General features: G+C 43.4%; 1 protein-coding gene across 4 annotated transcripts in view; it reads right to left on the bottom strand.

Annotated features, from left to right (window-relative positions):
* SACK1E (scaffolding CK1 anchoring protein E) overlaps positions 1-14,817 on the bottom strand; it is a 368,519-nt gene that overhangs the window by 208,118 nt on the left and 145,584 nt on the right. For all 4 annotated transcript variants that reach the window (XM_085616492.1, XM_085616494.1, XM_085616491.1 and 1 more), the window contains exon 3: positions 10,783-10,950. In XM_085616492.1, the coding sequence (XP_085472618.1) occupies positions 10,783-10,950 (168 nt within the window). The remainder of the gene's footprint in view (positions 1-10,782; positions 10,951-14,817) is intronic.

Raw genomic sequence — 14,817 nt, 5'->3', positions numbered from 1 at the left:
CCCAGAACCGCAGAAGATGTTTTCCTTTCCCGCTATTTAGATGACGCAGCTCCCGAGTATGCTAATACCGCACCACATAGACCGCTTGCCGATGATGCTCATCGCCAAGAACATTCGTCTGTACCTCCGCAACAACACGCTTCGACACACATTCCGACAAGCACATCTGTTTCCACCGCTTTTCCCGCAACGACGGTTGCTGTCTCACCCTCAACAAATCCTTTCACGTCCAGCACCCCAGACGGTGCTACAGGAGGTACGACAGACATTTTTTCTACGCCACCCAGAGGAAATAAATTTTCCCTTAGAGAATTAGCACACCAACGTACGCCCAAACTAGCCACTCCTGACATGCTTAAGGAACTTCTAGTAGATTGTAGATATGATCCTGTGCCCGGTAAACGGGACGAAATGCCGCTGTCATCATTACGTATTAGACGAGCTGCAATATATTTAACAAAGCTACCAGGGATGAATACACATTTAGAAAATATATATCACTTTGTCCAGTCGGGGCGAGGTCCTGAAAGTATTAGCAGAGCCATGGAGTACCAGAAAGCGGAGGTACAGGGACAACTGTTACGTTTCCTCATAAACTGTGTAATTAGAAATCAAGACCGGCCTGGGGTAAATCCGGAAGAAATGCAAACACTTGTCACTTGGGGCCGGAATATATCAGAAGGAAGACATGATAAACAGTTATGTATAGTAGCTATGTACCGAAAGATCCGCAAAGAGGTAGAACGAATACACGAAGAAAGATTAGAGGTAGACGCCGCTGATCTAAACAGAGAGGAGGAGGAGCAAGAATCAGAGCAAGTAGACACGATAGCTTATGTAGGTAAAGGAAGATCCCATAATAATACCAGAGGTTTTAACGACCCAATACGTCCAATACGTCCAGAATATAATAGACATTTTCCAAACCCTATGCTAAATACAAAATCCCCTGAACACCTATTCCAAGCCGCTGATAAATTACTCCGAGATCGAAGGGGGTACCACGTGCTCGATTCCATGGACGAACAAGAATTAGTCAGGTCAGCAGTACAATGGGCTGACAGTCCCGGCGAATACAATGATGATGTACTTGCACACACGTTTCTGAATCTAGACCCATATGAACAGCGTTTAGCTAGTATATACATGATTCAACACCTCCTTATATTATATAAAAGCCAACACTCCGATCCAGGACCCTTACCTGACATATTGACAGAACTACTCACGAACATATGGAAAGGGTCAGGTACTGATTTGATTAAGGAAATACTAGAATGCCGAAACCAATATTTAAATTTCGTATGCCCAGAACACGTTCCAGTTCCCATAATGGGAAGAAAAATGTATCACATAGATAGACAGAACCCGTTACGCGAAGTGCACCCGATCAGAGGTGCCGGCGATAATTTCACACGCGTGTTTGTGTACACGCCTATAACCAAACTGGAATTATTAGAAATGAAGAAAGTAGTACCCAGTCATGACAAAGATCCAGCAGGTTTCCACCGCGAGATAAAAGACATGTTACTCATGGGAGAGTATACCTACCCCGATATTATGAAAATATTAAAAGTCCTATTACCTGCAGGTGTTTATGAAAAACTCAAAGAAAAAGAATGGGAGGTAGGAGACCAAAAGATAGATTGGACAGCATTAGAAAATGAAGAGAAGGCTCGAGCTGCAGGAGCAGGGCTTGGGGAAAAGACTACAGCACTAGCAGGATTACGAATACAGGTACTGCCACGTTTATTAACTACGAAAAAGGAAGACTGGGGTGCAATCTCAGCCTGTAAACAAAAGCCAGACGAAGATACTAGTGATTTCTATTCCCGATTTGAAAAATGTTTTGGTATAAATAGTGGCATAAAAGCCAGTAGTGAGTCATACCCACATCTGTTTGTGACAAAATTAGTTGAAAATTCTCTGCTACAAGTCAAGAATAGAGTATTGAAATTCGAAAGTACCTGGCAAGGTAATACCCCATCACAGATGCTACAGATGTTACAATATCATCACAATAGAATTAGAGAAGAACAAGAACACGAACAAAGACGTATGAAAGATACAAAAATGAAAATGCTTGTTGCACAGTCAGTTCCAGCCGATGGTCATCAAAAGGGTGATTCCGCAGGCCCTGCGAAAGGGACATGCAACTATTGTAAACAACCAGGTCATTTTATACACGATTGTCCAGTCCTGAAACATAATATTGCTACAGGTAGAACACATGAGAGACCACGTCCACCTAGACAGGATCAGAATCAACAACAAATCCCTCAGCATGCACAACCTAGGTTAGCTCCGCAACAACTAGCTCCGCCACAGGCAGCTCCACAACAGATCGTAGCACCCCCACAAGCGCAGCCTATTGCTGCCACACAAGCAACAACACAACAGATGTATCAGTATGCACAAGCAGATTATCCCGATTATCAGCGATACTCATGAGATAGCCTAGAGAGGGAAGTTGGCTTACCCCTTATTGAGGTTCCTGTAGAGGGACCTTATGTACATAGTGAACTATTAGGTGAAGACAGAAAGTTTTTACTTGATACAGGGGCAAGCAGAACGACTATAAGACGCAGTGAAGTTCCAGGGGCACCCCTCTCAGGCTCACAGAATATTTCCCTTGGATTCTCAGGAAAACCTATAATTAATGACGTAACACAACCTCTTCCACTTACAGTCGGTCCATTGACACGTACTACAGATTTATTGCTTACTAAATCATGCCCAGAAAACTTGTTAGGTATAAAAACATTGAAAGCTCTAGGAGCCATAATATGTTGTTCTCCGGAAGGAGTACGACTATTTTTACGTGACTCTAAAGGTCACTACGTATCCAGAGACATGGATCACCGACTGCAGAATTTACCTACACATTTATGGGCACAAGGCCCCACTGATGTTGGTTGCATGAATATTACACCATATCGAGTTACACTGAAATCAGGAATAGTACTACCACGAATACGACAATACAAGTTACCACCCGATGCTGTTGTGGCTTTACTGCAAATCATTGACGAGCTCATTGCACAAGGAGTGGTTGTCGAAACTGACTCCAATGTATGTAATTCTCCGATAATTCCGATTCTTAAAAGAACGGATCCAAAAGCTCCACCAGTATATCGATTAGTTATTGATTTGCGCGAATTAAATAAATGTATTGTGCCACAATACCCTGTGGTCCCAGATATCTCTTCATTACTCACAGCTATTGACTCAGAAGCAACGTTTTTCACTGTAATTGATCTCAAGAATGCTTTCTTTAGTGTCCCAATAGATCCGGAAAGTCAATATTTGTTCGGATTCAGTTTAAATGGACGAAGTTTTAAATTCACACGCGCACCTCAAGGATTTACAGAAAGCCCCAGCATCTATAGCCAAGCACTGAAACGAGAACTTGACAGTATCCACATGCCAGTTAACACTGCCTTGCTTCAATATGTCGATGATCTGCTGATCACCGCTCGAAGCGAACCTGAATGTGAAAAAGCGTCACTGACGGTTCTGAAATTTCTGGCCGACAAGGGGCACAAGGTGTCCCCTTCTAAGCTGCAATTCTGTGTCCCGCGAGTTGTTTACCTTGGGCACTCGCTGTCCAAGGAGGGAAGGCAGCTTACATCCGACCGCATCCAGTTAATTGCTAACATGCCAGCACCCAAGACACAAAAGGAGGTGCGGGCTTTTATAGGCCTCACTTCATACTGTAGGCAGTGGATCTCTCAATATGCATTTCTAGCAAAACCACTCATCCAGTTGACAACGCAGGAGGCAGCCACATCGACTGTCCTCCCTTGGACTCAAGAACATACACACGCCTTTGAAAGCTTAAAGAAAGCTTTATGCCAAGCACCAGTCCTAGCAACACCATGTTACAGTAAACAGTTTACACTCTTCGTTACAGAACGCGAAGGTACTGCTTTGTCGGTACTCACTCAGGAACAAGCAGGATCACATAAACCATGTGCTTATTTCTCTAGTACATTAGATCCAGTAGCTCAGGCACTTCCAGCGTGCCTAAAATCAGTGGCAGCAACAGCTTTAGCAATCAGACAAAGCGATGCCATAGTGTTAGGACATCAACTGACAGTACAAGTACCACACGCAGTAGAGGTTCTCTTGAACCGCACACAAACACAACACTTGACTATAGCGAGACTCACCGGTTACGAATTAACATTGTTTCAGCCACATATAGAAATCAGACGTTGCAATACGTTAAATCCTGCCACACTGTTACCAGTGAGCGGAACAGATCCATTGGCACATGATTGTGTCGAAGTCATTACTATCACGACGAAACCCAGACAAGACTTGACAGACATCCCTTTGTCAGATCCGGACTTGACATTGTATGTAGATGGGTCATGTATGAGAACAAGTACAGGAGAGTTAGTGGCCGCTTACGCAGTCACAACAGACACTGAAGTCATTGAAACAAATTGTATTAACACTTTGTCAGCTCAAGCAGCAGAGCTCACCGCTCTGACACAAGCCTGTATTCAAGCCACAAATAAAAAAGTCAACATATACACAGATTCACGTTATGCATTTGGAGTCGTCCATGACTTCGGCGTACTGTGGCGAGAGAGAGGTTATTTAACTTCTCACGGTGCCCACATTCAACACGGACCCCTCATTCAAGCCCTATTAGACGCGATTCATCTACCTACTGCAATATCGATTATGAAATGCAAAGCCCACACAAAAGTTACCGATATCATTTCTCAGGGTAATGACCTAGCTGACAGAACAGCTAAACAGACTGCTCAGAATCAGACTCACACAACTGACATGACAAAGACAATAGTTCCGACACCAACACATTGCATGACAGTTAAGGATCCCGCCCTTGATGTAATTGATATACAGACACACGCTACACCAGAAGAAATAAAGAAATGGACTGAATTAGGAGGGATCCAAACAGATCAGGGATGGATGACGAAGGAAAAATCTATATGGTTTCTTCCCGACTCAATGGTCCAAGTCATCATTAACACTATACATAGTCCAGCGCACCTAGGAGAAAAAGCTATGCTAGACAGCATTCAACACATTTGGTTCAACAAACATTTACGAGCCGCAGCTAAACAAAAAGTTCGTACCTGTATGATATGTTGTCAGTTTAATCCAGGTAAAAGCATCCCCGTAGAACAGGGTGGATTCCAAACTCCCGATCATGCTTTTGAAGTCCTCCAGATGGATTATATCCAGATGGAACGATGTCGAGGATTCAAATATGTTCTCGTAGTTGTCTGTGCTCTTTCTCGTTGGACAGAAGCATACCCGGTTTCAGATTACACTGCCCCGACTACTGCCAAACAGTTAGTTCGAGAATTCTTCCCACGGTACGGTTTACCACGTGCTGTCTACTCAGATAACGGCCAGCCGTTCTCATCCGAACTAATGAAACACGTTTCCCTTCTATTAGGCTATCAATGGAAATTTCACTGTGTCCGACATCCCGAGGCAGCAGGTCTCGTAGAACGCCATAATCAAACTCTGAAAATTAGATTGTCCAAAATATGTAGAGAAAAAGGAGTCGATTGGATAGTAGCCTTACCAGTTGGGCTCTTTTACATGAGAATGGTAGCACATTCTCGAACAGGGCTATCCCCGTATGAGGTGATCTTCGGTAGACCACCAAATATGTGGGGGACGCCTATACCTCGCAAAATCACTGATGTTGACTGTAATATGCTGACAGATTACCTGGCTTCCTTGATGTCTGCACTACAATCTTGTCGTTCACAGGTATCCGCAGCTTTTCCCGACAATACTGAGGTGAAGCCCCATGACGTAGTTCCTGGTGACCTGGTACTGGTCAGGAACTTTGACCGGAAGACCCCACTGGATCCTATGTGGAAGTCACCGAAGTTAGTTTTACTCACCACAAGGACAGCCGTGAAAATCGAAGGAAGAAAAGGGTGGTTGCACTCGAGTCATATCAAGAAATTTTATGGACTACCACACAGTATAGAGACTCACCCCTGTATTCCCTCACAGACAGACTCAAAGCTCCCTTTGGTTGAGCAATCGAACTCAGAACTATATAAACTAAAATTGAGGTCCAGTAAGTCAGACAATTTGATTGTTTAAGTCCTCTCCAAGGTGAATCGGTTGAATTTGTCTCTGACATGTATCCTCTGGACCGGAATAGAGAAAGAAATAATCAAATGCTGCTCAAGAAGCAAGCGTATTGTAAATCATTTCGTAGTCATTGTACAGTAACATTATTAATTTTGTTTTTTCTAAGTCTTTTGATCATCATTGTCAGCATACTATTGCATATGTATTACCCTATTCCTAAGCATGCTTATAATATAACTGCAGAACATTCTTTTAGTGAATTACCTCCACATGAATTGTCTTATAGATTTGCGCTGCGCAATAACACTTTCATTAGTATGTTACATCATTCCCATCAAACCAGCAATGCCACAAATTGTTGGATATGTGGCCAACTCCCTCCCTATCAGAACTATAAGGGAGTTTTGCCCCTCTTTCCCTATCCGTTTACACACAATGGCTCCTGTGGAGCATGGTTTAGTTTGATTAATTCCCTAGATTCAAATTCCGCAGTTTATCAAGACAACTGGGTATGGGGAAACCTGAACCTAGTTTTACTTAAAGTCTGCTACCCTAACAAGGAGGGACTTCCCAAAAGAACAGGAACTGATCTAGAAAATGAAGTATATGGATTAGGTAACTTTACACTTAACCTCATGATCCTGAACGTTGAATCTGAAGCTACACCAATCTTGCCCGTCATGTCAGTATTCCCAGTAAAAGGGGAATTATGTATCAGAAAGAATGGTTCCATACACATGGGCCATAGTAAATGCACCACTGTAATAAAATTCAGTGATCAAGGCAAGTCTACATTTAGAGCTTCCCGTCATTCCTACTTCATATGTGGCCAGACCGCATATATATGTCTACCTTTAGATTGGGATGGTACCTGTTACATAGCATTCCTTTTGCCACCTGTTTTCCTAGCTCCTCCTGATTATCATAGAAATACCCATTTAGTACACAATAGACAGCAGAGAGATCTCCCAATTGTCGATTACACTGAAACAGCATGGGAGAAATACACAGATTTCAATAAAGGTTTCTTTCCCTATATAGGTACAGTCACTAATAGTAAGCTGATACGTAGATTAACCAGAACCCTTGAAGCAGTAGTGAATGAAACTATTTCCGCCTTAGGCAATTTAACAGAAGAGCAGTCTGCTATGCGGATTGTTGTGCTCCAAAATCGTCTTGTCCTTGACGTCATCCTGGCCGATAGGGGCGGAGCTTGTAGGGTCATCGGATCAAGTTGCTGCATTTTCATCCCAGAAAATTCACCATCAGTATATAAAGCCATAACTCGCCTTCATAAGATTGTAAGCCAGATACACCAGAGTCCAGGCACCTGGACTTGGTCCGGTTGGTTCTGGGGCGTGTTGTCAGCCTGGGGATGGAGAATCCTATCCTTCCTAGGTATTGGCTTTCTCATACTATTCAGTTGCTGCTTATGTCTACAATGTGGGCCAGCGATTTGTGGTCTGTGTGCCACCTCGTGTATCCCACATCCAAGTATTCGTTCGAGATCCCGGAAGAAGAAAGAAGAACAAATGATGCTATATGAACAGATCGATGGATTGATGAAGATCGATATCTCCTAAGGGTCCGAAGGGGACAAGGAGGGAATGAGGAAATATGAATTTTGTGATCAGTTATGTCCCCTATCGTAGACCCCAACGGCTCCATGTGCATGCTATAAGTACATGTATACATGCAAAATAGGTTCTTAATCAGTCTTCTCTTTATTACATCATATCACAGGTATGTAGTATCACAATCTTGTTAGCAAAAGAAAGCCATAGCTGGCTATGGCTTTCTTTTGCTAACAAGATTGTGATACTACATACCTGTGATATGATGTAATAAAGAGAAGACTGATTAAGAAAATCAAAGTGACTTCGTGGAAAATCCTTTAAATATTATGGACTCTTTTAAATAGTGCTGAACCTATTTTGCATGTATGTTTGAAAAGGACTCACGTCCTGATTTAAGGAGCTCAGAGGGAAGTGTTCCTTGGTTCTTTGCACTATTCTAGTTGACACTGAACGACACTATTCACTTGTCAGGTGCGGTGTTATAGCCTTCTCCCTCTTCGCATTTGGTTATACTATAAGTACATGTATGTTCCCTCCTGCTCCAGTTTTGAAGACGCAAATATATGTGTGTCCACCGTCAACATGTCCTCTTTCAGATCCGCCATGAATGGGTCAGATATTCCATTCCTAAGTATGAAAGGCCACCGACTTTATGTGGTTCACTTTCCACATTTCACAGATTCAGGCGAGTAGGCCCGAATTCTGTCATCAAGCCTTTTCCTGCCTTCTGCCTCTGAAAGCTCCAGTCTGAGTCCGCATCTGTGACCATGAACTTTGTCTTACTCCCTGCGCGGCTAACAGTGCCTGATCCAGCCTGTCGCCTGCCAAAAACTGTATTTCACCTTCGAGATTATCTCCTTCGCTCCTCATCCGATGCATTCCTGTCTAGTAGTCTAGGTAAACATTCCTCCAGCTACCGTGCAAAGGGGCCAGGCCTCGCTGTCCTCATGCAAGTAATTCATAGCCCCGTTACCATGGAATATTCCTACCCCCTCGCATCTAGTGTAGACACTTAGACGCCTGTACACGCACTAACAGTCAGTATAGTCAGTATAGAATAAGATTCTATCCTAAGAGACCTCTCCTTTTGGATAACACAGTTCTTTAAACATAGGATATTAGATATGATATGGGATTAGGTTGACATAACCCCAGACTTCTGTCTCCACATGTAGAGCTAAATGTCAAGTCCCCTTCACCCTCTAGTTGCACGTCAATCACACGTCATGCGGCTGCGCGCGCATCTCTGCCAACTATTTCTGCTGACATTGCAGGATTCTCTTATGGATCCACCCACTTATGACATCATGTATGATGACGTTTATTAAATTACGCCCTCTATTAGCTACGTATGCACCTTTTATCAGCTGTTACGCCTCTTGCATCTGTTTCACTGTAATGTATTTTCTATAAAACTGCCTATCTGTCAATAATATATGTTCCTTCCTTCCTGAACTTTCGTGGTGATGGAACAGAAGGCCCACAATTCGAATTGTCTTCCTTTGTATAGGAATAAAGCCCTTTTAAAACCTCTAATACCACGGATTCTGCCTCTTATATTTACTGAGTTATTCTCAATTGACTTTACCGCATAAAAAATAGTACCGGTAACGAAATATTTACCACATAGCTATAGGGATTAGCCAAATGCTTGGGTGAAAAATAGAGTTTTCAGGGATTTTCTGAACTGGAGAAAGTTATTTCCAAATCTCAGTGTTGGTGGAAGAGTTTCCAACAGGGAGGAGCCTTGAACATGTAGAGTTATTGCTCCACTTTTCTTATATCTGGTCTGATGGATGATGAGAAGGTTGTGGTTGGCCAATCATAAGAATGTCCTTGGTTGATAAGAAGTGAAATGCACAGTAAGGTAGTCTGGGCAAAGGGGTTTCATGTCTCAACAGGTCTTGATAATGCTCATATGCTCCTGGGCCTGATAAGGACAGGCTTACATTTCTCCATATAAACTCCAGATTTACTCAGCTCTTAATGAAACCCAGACTTACTTGGCTCTTGATAGAGTTCACGCTTACTCAGTTCTCGAAAAAGCTCAGACTCACTTGATAACGTCTAGACTTCCTGCGCTCTGGTAAAGCCCAGATTGTCTCAGCTCATGATAAACCCCACATTCACTTAGCTCTCGATAAAGCCCCTCACTTGGGTATTACTTAAGTCCAGACTCACTTGACTCTTGCTCAATGCCAGTCTCACTCAGCTGTTGCTAAAAAACAGACTCGCCCAGCTCTTGCTAATTCCCAGACTCATTCAATTCATAAGAAATAGACTCTTCTTTTCATTAATATTTAGACTCCTTTTAGTTCCTTAACTCTCCATGAGCTCTTTTTCATTCAAGATTTTAGAAGAGTGGAGGACAAACATCAAGATGAACCAATTTAATGTTCACAATGCCCAAAGGATTTAAAGACTTATACTGATATTCATGGACAGTCAGCGACTGCTAGGCTGGAGGACGCAGATGAAGACAACATTAATTACCAGTGGTTGTACCACACAAAGTGCCCAGTGGGTGCAACAAGCATATGTGCCAGCTCTGTGCACCCCCGGGGCACTTTGGTATTACTGAAGGAGACACAGATGCTGTTGGGTGATCTCTAGAATTAGCCGCTCTCTATTGCACTGAATGCACTGCCACATACGCAGCGCGAGCTCGCAGCTGCCCTACAGGCAGTGCATTTATTGTAACAGGTCACACCATTCTGGTCTGCGGCCTTTTGAAAGGTGGGCCGTGGCGCAATCAGCGACAGTGCACCCTGTGTATAAATCTTGTCCATGATGTATAAAGGAAAAGGTTTCTTTTGAAAAACCTATATGGAGATTTGTTGTTCTCTAGAGCCACCAAACTCATAATGTTTAGGTCATAGCAAGATAGGCTGCACCATGAGACTAGTCCTTGAACGTAGATACCAACAAACTCTACACCTTGTGATTCAAGAACTGCTCCCAGAGTAGAAGACAGGAACATGATCCGTTGTGAGCTGTACTTGTAGTCCACAGAAAGACTGAAAGCATGGCCCGCCCTTAAAGGCGCGGTGTTATTAGTCACCCCTCCGGCGCGCACTCCATCAGCAGGCCACCACCAACATACCTCTGTGTACCGGATATTGACGCTGGTCTTCCCCACCATGCTTAGGAAGGCGGGGAGGTGAAGGCGACTGAGGATAATGTACACAGGGATCTTCCTCCTCGAAGTGGCATCATAAAGGTCCAGGAAGATGTCAGGGTCTGTGAAGACATCCATCACGATTGCAATAACCTGAAAAATGATGACCAAAATGACGTTTTAGTTATAATTGTAAAATCATAATTCTAGACAATACCCAAAATGCAGCAATTACGCTATATTATGAACCCTGAGCACATTTTTATGAGAAAGATGGAAGGCATCCTTTGTAATTTATTTAAATGAGCCTGTACCTCACTCCAGTAGTGGAGGGCTACACGGGTGCACTTACAACCAGGACAACTGGAAAAATATGTTTGGGAGGCTGACACCTTTCACACAACGACATAAATTTGCCACCTAACATAACATCTGCTTTTTTAACAGCAACAAAAAATGACTGCAGTTCAAACAGATTAAAGTTACGACATGCGTTGCCCCCAGGGCGCCGCACTGCAAACTGATGAACCATCACTGGATCGCTGCTGTATGTTGGCATTTAAAGAGGAGACAGTTTTTCTCAGCTAGTGTCATCCATCTAAACTGATGGCTTGAGGAAGGAGGAAACAAATACTTCAAATTCTCAAAGTAATTTCAACAGTGTCGAAAGAATGATGTCAGTGGCGTGGCTAGGGTGGGGCGGTCCTCCCCAGGTGGCACTATTTTGCGGAAGGACATAGGCATTCGTTTAAGGCTCGGCTAGCTTTTGTGGACGTTCGAGGACGGGCAGAGAAGGAATAGGACTTGGGCAATGTCCTCCTTTCTGTGCTGGCAGCTGCTCCCCCCCCCACCCTCTTTCTATTATTCCCTCTCTTTCTGTCTTGCTCCTCTCTTACTGAAAACCGTGACTTGAAGAAACGGTTCACAACCTCTCTTTCCTTCTTTCATTTAGTTGCTTCCCTGTGAAATGTATCCCAAAAAAACCACTCTTGCGAGAAATGCCCTTTTTCTGACATTTTTCTATTCCAAATTGCAGCGGGATGGAGAGAAATAGAAGGTTTTAAATATGCAAAATAAATACATAACTAAATAAAGCAAGACAGAGGGGTTGCAAAGTGGCCAGATTGGTTTTATTTACATCCAAATACATCAGCATCACTTTACAGAGTTTGCCAGTGAAGTGCTACTTTTGTTTTCTCGTCTTTCTTTGAACAGCATTGTTGTTCCCAGGTGAGAAAGTGTACCATTCCTGGAGGTACTGCAATACCTGGTTGATGGGTGGATTGGAAAACACAATGTGTACCATGGCTCTGTGTTTATGGATGTGGTCTTTTTAAACCATACTGCTTACGTTTTGTAAGGATATAAGCAATGGACATTGAAACGGTTCCCTTCAGGGCCCTCTAGTCATGTCCTTAACTTTTCAGGTAAAACCACTCGCTGATTTCTGAATAGTGAGTGAGAGATCGTTAAGGTAACCATGCTGTTTCTGCTTACATTTCACATGCTTTACTTAATCTTGCATTCCCTATGAGTGGTTGCTTTTACTTTTTTTTTTAGGCAGCATATTACTCTTATCAAGTGCATAATTTGAATTGAGCCACATCCAAGTATTTATAGTGGGCACAATTAGGTTATAGCTGAAGGCAGTGCGAGTTTTTCTCAGTGGGGAAGTATGGTGTTCAGTGGGGGAGAGGATGTGGCACTATGGCCAGAGCTGTCGAATTTGGAACTGGGGAACCGGGTTCAGCCTTCATGACCAGTCTACCAGACCACTCTACTGAGGGAGCACATTCCCATGCTAGACCTTAGAAGGCCCCACTAGACCTTAGAAGGCTTGATGTCTTAGCACAAGCAGGTGTACCCTAGTCGTGTCAATTGTGGGTTAACCTTGAAGGCCTGTCCACCACAATCCATACTGAAGTTCATCTCCAGTCTTGCGGGCAGGCCAACGAAGCAGCACACCCTAGAGCAACAGTGATCCAGTCTCTGTGACTCTGTCACTGAGGTCACATGAACCTTGAGCAGGTTAGGGCGATGCGAATGGTGTGACCACACTGGGTACCTATTTCGGGTGGGTGCGTAGTGTTTGCAAGTATATTATAGTTTGAAAAAAACTTGCTGCCTCCTTCCTGGCCTCCAGCAATTTTCAGAAACAATAAAAATGTCATGATAACTTTGGTGATTAATGTTCTTCCTAGAGAGAGATCAGAGTTTTGTCTAGTGGAAGGGTTGACTCCTGGAAAGGTAGCACAGAGGGTTAATGTGCCTGCTGCAAAGAACATATACCATGCATATCACAAAGTGCACTGCTTTAATGGGGGGACCATGATGAATGGTCATTTAATGTCAGCTGTAGATGATGGATCCCTGAATAGTGTCATGTATGTGCATGTTTGCATTGTGCTGAGGGGATTACCAGGTAATTTTTCACGCAGCTCTCTGATGGATGTCCCACGCGGTTTTTCTGAGTCCCCAGATAGATCATGCAGTCTGTGTGTTCTCTTTTGTACTGCCAGTCACCGGTGTATTCAACTGTGTAGCCTTGGACCGTGTCTTGTATGTGCATGTAATTTGCATGATCGAGGTAACTATTAGCGGCGATACTATGTGTCTCTCGGACCTCTTTCAAGTGCTCGCCATCCTTTTTCCCCAGCAACACCCCCTCCCCAGAGGCGGCAATCTGAGGGATAGCCCCGGGCGCCACAAGCTCTAGCTACACCTCTGAATGATGTCTTCTTTGTCACGAAAATGTTTGCTTTAACTGTTTACACGAAGTCACGCATATATCACATCGAATGTTCTCAAAGCAGCAGCGTTCCGAAGTGGCCGCTCAAACTTTAGAAGAATCCTATAGATGGTACATCTTTTTATGGCCGAATGTTTGAAATCCCAAAGCACCTCCTGGTGAGACGGGTGGGTAGTAACTGTGCTCTGCAGGGACTGGAAAGAGGAGCTTCCATAGGCTGCAGAATGTGAACACGAGGGAAACCTGAACTAAAAAGGTTTTAGAACGTCTGAGAGGAGGTGAATAAACGAGGCACACCTTTAACACAAGTGTACATGCAGACTTGTTTTGCTGAGTGCAGATTTGTGTACGCTGCACACAGTCTGTTTTACCTTGTGGGTAGGTAAACACTAGAATCATTTGGATGCTTCCACGCAACACAGCAGCATCAATTGCTTATGTGTACAAATTTACATAGATCTGCTGGAAATGTATAGCTTTCTTTCTTAGGAGCCATGTGTAATGTTACAGCTCTGGCATCCATTTTGTGTCAGTGAGTTAGACAATAATTCCACAGAAGGGGTTGCATAGTTTGCCTTACATTGTATAATAAACAAACTCATTTTCAGTTTGTTGCCACAGTAAGAAATTACAATTCCCAGTATGCACTGCAATGCTCGCTGAAAAAACCTGCATTTGTTAGATGCCACCCTCATGGCCTGGGGTCAGTTTACAGCTGGACTATCTCAGCTCTGGTTCACGATTTGAGCTCATCTGCTTAGACATAAAGCAGGAAAAAAAAAAAAAACTTTCGGCAGTGTAAAGTTACTTGTTAACATACTTGCACCTACATATTCACATTCAAATAAATGGAAATGAGTTGCATAATCAGTCGTTTTTGGAAAATCTGACCTGGCTGGTGTAGGCGAATAGTGTCCAACCTGCATGAGGGAGTGAGCAGGGAATCAATGATCAGCGAGAACATTTCTTTTCGGTCATTGTGCACAAGAATGTCTATGGGGTGTGTATCACGGTAAGTAGATACGATAGATAGCATAAAGCAGCATGGTGCCTGAGGAGTTGGACAAATTTCGCATTGAAATGCCTGAATGAATGAATGAAAAAATATTTGTAGAGCGCATAGCTACTCTAAGGCATCGCAGCGCTAATAGCAGCAACAGACACAGACAGGTTGCTAGGCAGGATTTTGGAAAAGCCATTTTTTGAGGAGTTTCTGGAAGGGCAAAAGATTGGACTCAAGACGTAAGTGAGGAGGTAGGGCTTCCCTAAGC

The sequence above is a fragment of the Triturus cristatus genome, chromosome 7, assembly GCF_964204655.1.
Source record: "Triturus cristatus chromosome 7, aTriCri1.1, whole genome shotgun sequence".
NCBI classification, from domain to species: Eukaryota; Metazoa; Chordata; class Amphibia; order Caudata; family Salamandridae; genus Triturus; species Triturus cristatus.
The sequence above is the reverse complement of the archived record's forward strand: the minus strand, read 5'-3'. Positions and strand labels throughout refer to the sequence as shown.